Source organism: Acyrthosiphon pisum, chromosome A2 (genome assembly GCF_005508785.2).
Source record: "Acyrthosiphon pisum isolate AL4f chromosome A2, pea_aphid_22Mar2018_4r6ur, whole genome shotgun sequence".
Lineage (NCBI taxonomy): Eukaryota > Metazoa > Arthropoda > Insecta > Hemiptera > Aphididae > Acyrthosiphon > Acyrthosiphon pisum.
Genome location: NC_042495.1, coordinates 20,205,686 through 20,212,936, shown reverse-complemented (window position 1 = coordinate 20,212,936; position 7,251 = coordinate 20,205,686). Strand labels below are relative to the sequence as shown.

The following is a 7,251-nucleotide window of genomic DNA, read 5'->3' as shown; positions in this document are numbered from 1 at the left end:
TCATCATATATCAAATATTTTAGAGTTATCGATGTTTTTTCGTTTAAGCTTAACTTGGGACACCATCTTTTAATTTATGAGTTGTTTGTTATTTTGTTATTTTGATTTAAAGGTAAATTTTAAAACGGACCATAGTTCTTTCTGTTACATACTTTTAAGTCTAAAAGTGTATTCTAATATAAAGTTTGTCAATTATTAAAGTTTACATTAAAGTTTAATTTAAATTGAATATTCAAAATTTAAATTTAAAAAAATCAAATTTTTAGTTGTATCTATACATAGTTATAAATTATATATAATTTCATTGATACATTCCTATGTTAAATGTTGTAAGGAAGACATTTTTTTTCATGTATTTTGCCCCAAGATAGACACAATAGGCTCAAAATGAGGTTTTCAGCAAAATTAAATAACTGCCCCAAGATACGCTCTTTCAAAGGTAACTTGGGGCAGCCACAAAAGAAAATATATAAAATCAGAAATTAAGTATACAAGTTTAAATTAAAATCCATATTAAAGTATAGATTAAGAGACAACTTTTGATATGCATATTGACCCCATGCAATAATTATTTACTGAGATATACATCGTCAAAGTTCAAAACTGCTCCAAGTAAGCCACTTCTATGGTAATTATTGATGTATTGACAACAACCTGAAGACGACCAGCTCAACCCACATTGGATATCGGCACCCACGACACACCATGGCCACGATTGGCAACTCTGAGTTATAATTTATAAGTTTACTTTCGATGTTGTAACTTGTAGTAGGTAATAATAATACATTAATATTCAATAACAGATAAACATATATATATATATACATTGAGTACTTTGCTTCACATAAGATAACCCTGATCCCTGGTAATAACATCACAGACCAAGGTCGAGTCTCCGAGACCTCGTTAATATAAATAGAACAACACCTAAAGATTGGTGCGAGCGCTAAGTGAAAAAGAGACGTTACACTATGTAGACGCAACAAAAATTAATAATTATTTGGCGGCACTAGTCATAGTAATACACCGCACACCGGTTGAGAATCACTGTACTATACTTCTAAATACTAAAAGATACATGACTGCTCTAGTCATAAATATTGTGATTTAAATTTTATTTAACTTGTCAGATTGATAATATTTATTTATGTTTACCAACATTTAAATTTAAATTAGTTAGAAAATTAAGAACAAATGAAAAAATGCTCAGTATAATTATTGCATAAAAATAAGTTATCAATTCAAATGCAATAAAAATATTGCATCATGTACACTTTTTCGTCAACAAAAACTCGATTATAACTAAACATTTAATTTATATATATTTTTTAAGAACAACAAATTACATAAAAACTTATTTATTTATTTTTTTTGTCAATTTCTAGTTGTCCGATTTTAAACATTCAATTTTTTTCTTCCAAATCCAATTTTTCCTTCTTAATATTCATTTCTATCTTTGATTTCTTGTCTTTTTTTACTTTTATTGCATCCGTTTTTGGAGACACATCATCCAGTGGTGTACTCTGTCGTTTTCTCTGAACATATCAAAAATACAATATGTTAGTTAGGTATAATGATATCATTATAATATTATAAATATGTATAGAATCCTGTATCCATCTGGTAATGTAAAACAAATATTTCACATGAAAATTAGTTAAACTTAGCAGCAAGTTCAGCATGAAAAAAAAATATCATTCAATTATCTGAACAAAATAATATCTAAAGTCAAATACTATGTAATGCACATTTGAGAATAAGTATTTAATATCTATTATAATATGCAAAGCAAAAATGATATCTACTTTCAATAATATTATTTTAACTAAAACCATAACAAATAACTGTACCAAGTTCAACCATATATTGATATATATATATTAATTTTAATTACTATATATATATATTAATTTTAATTACTTTTCTACTTTCTTCACTTTCATTTTCAGTCTTCAGTTTTTCAATTCTATAACACACAAAATACAATTCATTTAATAAACATACAAATAAATCAACATGTTTATAACTTACGGCTCCTTGTAAAATGTTTGACTCCAATTTTCTGGGGTATTCTCATTTGGTTTACCATATTTATCTAATAAGCCATCTTTTATCATGCTCTTTTTAGTGCTAGCCTAAAAAAAATAAAAAAATTAATAGGTAATAGAAAATTATTGTATATAAAATATTAAACATTATAAAAACAATATTTTTTTTTTTTTTTTTTGCAAGGGTCTCATTATTAAAAATAGTTTTTTATACATTTTAATATAATTATTAAATTATATAATTATTCAGTTGAATAGGAATAATTAATTGTAATTTCTTATATAATGGGTGTTATTGAACGATGCACCACATAATAATATTTGAGTGACAAATTTAAGGAATACTATTTCAAGTTGAGAAGTAAAGAATTTTCTACCAAAAATATTAATGTGTTCTACACAACTTGGCATAATGTAAAAGCATTAAATAGAAGTGGCAGATAAAAATGCTTCATAACTTTATTATTGTTCTTTTAAGAAATATAGAAGGCTTCAAAATTGGGACAACTGTAATTTAGGAAACCCTAACATAATATCAAGTGATATGTAACATATCACTTAACACAACACTCAAACATCAATGAATTAAATAATTTGTGTGATTATTATAAAACCAATAATATTAATACTATACCATTGGTCCCAGTCCCCATTTACGAGGATAGGTGTCTCGATCCATTAATACTCTTTTGATTTTGGCAATAATACCATGATCACAACTTGAAATTGTAGCTGTTGTCATCAATGCAACACCTATTTAGTAGCAACAAAAGATAATAAATAAATATTTTGAAACTTAGTATATGCATAAGACTCAATAAAAAAAATATTCAATATAAAATTAACTGTTAAACATTAGTCAATAATATGTTACGTATTTTATATTAATTTATAAGTATCAGAACAAGTATATAAAAAAATTAGGTCATAATTTGTTCACACAATAATTTTTTTTTAATTACCAACTTAAATAATATTTAATGAAACCACTCAATTATCTAAAGCCACAGCTTCTCCTTTAGAGGAAACAATGACAATTTCCATATTTAATTCAATACCATCATCATACCGTAATAATCCAGGCAACATAATTTTAGCTCCATAACAAATTGCATTTATCTACAATGAGTTTAAATTAAATTATGAAAACATAATTGAATATTTGTGATTTTTTTAGTACTTACGGCACTATCTTTAACAAATACACGTTTGTAATTTGTTAGTATGCCTTCAAGTGGTCTAACTACTCTTCTTAAATAAGATTCATCTTTATTGTTCTCAAAAATCCACTGTGCATCCAAAACATCATGTAATGTTGCAAGGCCTTCTTCTTCACTTGTAATACCTTAGGAAACACAACAAACAAATAAAATTGAACTTATTGAAATAAATATGTCAGATTATTTAATTTAAAAATTACCAGAACGGTTTCTTCTAAGTTCTATCATTTGGCCTCCAGTTCCCAACATCAGACCCATATGGACACATAGTGTTCTTACATAAGTACCAGCTTCACATTTAATCCAAAATACTCCTATATTTGCTTCCATATCATAATCCAAAAGTTTATTTTCATATATAGTACGAATACGCAATTGACGTTTTACTGCTGAAATTAAAGGGGGGCGTTGAAAAAGAGCTCCGCGCAAAGATTCCAGTGTTTTATTAATCTAAATTACAAACAACAATGTAATTAAATCATTTTTTAGAAATAATAGTATAATAATAATACTAACCTGGAGAATGCTTTCAACTGGACTATGAAGTTTAAATACAGAAATATATTCTTTTCCACTAGATTGTTGTGATTTAACAAGTCGTGTTGCTCTTTCAATACATACAACCAAGACACCTGTAAAATAAAAAAAAAATTGTCCATAAATCATTTTAAGTTATAATTTTAATACAAATACGAGATATTAAAATACATAGATACTTAAAAAATTCTAATTATTGCGAGTTAAGATGGTGTTCGGATAATCAGAATTAAAAATTTTTTTTTTTAAATTTTTTAAACTTGTGTTAAATGTTATTATTATTTCTCTAGTACTTATGAAACATTGAAATTTTAAAGAACATCTTGCAATTAATATAATTATTATTCTGTTACTTGCATTTTTAAATTATATTATTATTTAGAGGATTTATCAATCTTATCTTATCTAACACACATTTATGTTGGCGTATAAAATAGTTTCTATAAAATGATAATCATTAAATGATGTATTAGGTGAAACTAATAACAAAGAGACGTTAAAAGATAATGAAACTATAGAAATAATGTTGAATAGTGAATTAAATATAATGATCAAAATATTATGAAATAAGTTTTAATAAAGACCATGATAAAGTAAGATGGTATGATATGTATTTGATGAATTACACATGGCTTTTAATTGGTCACTATAGTACGCGAAACGAAAAGTGGCTGGTGTGTACAGCGACCCGTAGCGGCTTCCCTACCAGTTAGCCATTGGTTCTCCACCTATACCGCATACAACGGGGGGGGGGTCGCAGTGTCTGGCGCCCTTGCGTAATGTGAACCACTGAGGCGAAATGGTCGCTAGGTTCGCGACGGTCATCGTCCACTTTTCATGTCGCGGACTATAAAAAGTATATTATTTATTAATATATGATAATGTATAGAAACAAATGCTACGATACATCATAATGGTGCAGTGTAATACATAAATTTCAAAATACCATGACAGTTTATCATGATAAAAACATCATGATATTACACAATTTAATTATTTATTTAATCAATTGAATTATAAAATAAAATATGCAGAGAAAATTAAAAGATTTTTAAATAAAAAATTGATTAGATACCAGAAGTTTTTGGATCTAATGTTCCAGAGTGACCAGTCTTCTCAACTTTTAACATTCGCTTAATCCAAGCAACTACCTCATGAGAACTTGGATTGGAAGGTTTATCCAAGTTAATATAACCAGCTTTAACGTATTCTCTAATTTCTCTTTGCAGGGGATTTGATCCAAATGGTAACGGAGTGTAATGATTTGTGCGAACATTCATATTATCAAAATGCTGAAAAAAAGTTATATTATTAAAAATAATAGCTCAAATAATATTTATGAATGGTTTGCATAAAACCAAAACTTTCCTGTCTCTAAACTTATACCAATTCTTCTACATAAAATCAAAAGTATCTTATGTTATTGTACCCCCACCAAAAATATGGAAAATATCATGAATCAAAAAGATTAGTCATCTTAATATACAAGTATAAAAAGTTTTTAATTTAAAATTCAACAAACTAATCAACTAAAGAAATTTTAGCTAAAAATATTTATTGTCAAATAAATGTGGAATATTTAAAACTAAGATTATAACATTTGAATATTACCAACTTCACATGAAAAACATGAAGCAAAAATTTGATAAAATAGAAGTTCCAAATTATTTAGCTAAGGATTTACTTCATCGAAGAAATATAGTTGACAATACAACATTGATTAGTGATTACCATTCTTAAAATAACATTCATTTTTGTACATTTTAATATTCTTTAAATATTATGTAATTAGTGCTAATATTTACCTTCAAAAGCAAAGGCCATTTTGAAGAATCAATCGTAGCAGCTTTTACAGAAGGTTTTATAAAGAAGGGGATTTCAGCCTGGAGTTCGCCCAAGGATTTTTCATCGGCTAATCCTTTAGAATTTTTATTTTTATTTTTTTTAACAATTGGTAAAACACCTAAAAAAAAATATATAAAAGTTTTACTTTAAATTAGGTATGAGAAATCAATTATTTAATTATCAAACAAAAAACAAGATCAATATCGCTAGTGTAAATTACAAATAATATATACCTAAGAAAATTATCATTGGCGTTGTAAATTTGTGAATGACCCTAAATCAGCTGCGGCCTACCAAAAATGCAGAACAAACATATTTTCAAAAATATGTAATAAACCACTTATTAACTTAAAAATGATTGCAGCGCCTTTAAGATTTAAAAACTAATTTGCAACTATGCAACACACTCAAATTTTTTATTTCAATAATAACATATTATTGTATTATTACAATAATAAATATTAATATCAACAACCAATGGCCCATCGTCCATATTTTTTTTAGAATATTGATTTTATATCAGTAAGTCCATAGAATATAAAGAATAAGTATATAAGTAGGTAAATATTCTATAGTGCGTTTCATTATAAGTGCGACTTGACGCTAACGCACTTTGTGGCGGTTCTGTCTCAAACCAGGGGTTTTCAAACTAGGCTCGAAAAAATGGGTAAAATATTCGTTATCAATTTTAAATTTGCAGCTCAACTTTACGCGCTAGTTTTAGAAACCTTAATGAAAAAACACCACGAGTTAGTGTCGAGTCGCAGTTACAATGAAACGCACTATAGTAGCTATTGTAGGTATATAATATATAGGATAGCATAGATAGTAGATAAGTTTAAACACTATAAACTATCTTTTAATAGTAAAATAATTGTAATCTTCACATATAATATTATGTACAATAAAAGAATGTACTTATAAATATTGGAAATATCTATGATAATCATCAGTTGCTCTGTAACTATTCAAGCCGATGCAAGCCGTCCAAGTTAGAGATATTTTAAACTACAATGTTGTACGATGTTTACTCGCGATTATACAAACTGCTTTTTATTTAAAAAATTTCTTAGGAGGATGAAAGTACCCAATATTAAAAATATTTACCTTGTATTTGTTATGTTGTTGTCGATAAATTATTATAAATACAAAGTTGTTATATATTTTATTCATTTCAGCAGGATGTATTTAGTATAAAACAACTTTGACGGGACGATTATTCGATATCGTCAAATAATTGACCGAAAAGAATATTTTTGGTAGGTACTTACAGGTGGCGTCCATTTTCAAAAACGGTATTTGAATTGCAATTTATATCGGAGAACGGTAGTCGGTAAACAAAAGTTGATGGATAAGCGGGAGAGTGGTACAACGAGCACGACGTCTGAACTTCTGAAGACTACAATATTGTACTATAGTCCAAAAACCTTGTGAAGAATGAAGATTTGAATTGCACTTAATAGTAAATAATAATGCAACGAACAGTCGTGCAGTCAACAATTTGATCAATACAATTATACAGACGATTCCACATTGATAATAAAGATTTTTGTTATCAATCGGTTTTTATATTAACACCGTGCGTCGTTTGTTCGTAGATC

At 27.2% G+C, this 7,251-nt stretch overlaps 1 protein-coding gene across 1 annotated transcript; it reads right to left on the bottom strand.

Annotated features, from left to right (window-relative positions):
- Window positions 1-1,347: 1,347 nt before the first annotated feature.
- Window positions 1,348-7,175, bottom strand: LOC100160596 (H/ACA ribonucleoprotein complex subunit DKC1-like). The gene is made up of 11 exons (XM_008186811.3): window positions 6,922-7,175; window positions 5,611-5,768; window positions 4,881-5,097; window positions 3,785-3,900; window positions 3,469-3,718; window positions 3,233-3,393; window positions 3,047-3,167; window positions 2,683-2,801; window positions 2,032-2,135; window positions 1,921-1,966; window positions 1,348-1,535 (listed from the first exon to the last, which is right to left on the bottom strand). The coding sequence occupies exons 1-11, from the start codon at window positions 6,932-6,934 to the stop codon at window positions 1,404-1,406; spliced, it is 1,437 nt and encodes a 478-aa protein (XP_008185033.1). The 5' UTR covers window positions 6,935-7,175; the 3' UTR covers window positions 1,348-1,403.
- Between the last annotated feature and the right edge of the window lie 76 nt (window positions 7,176-7,251).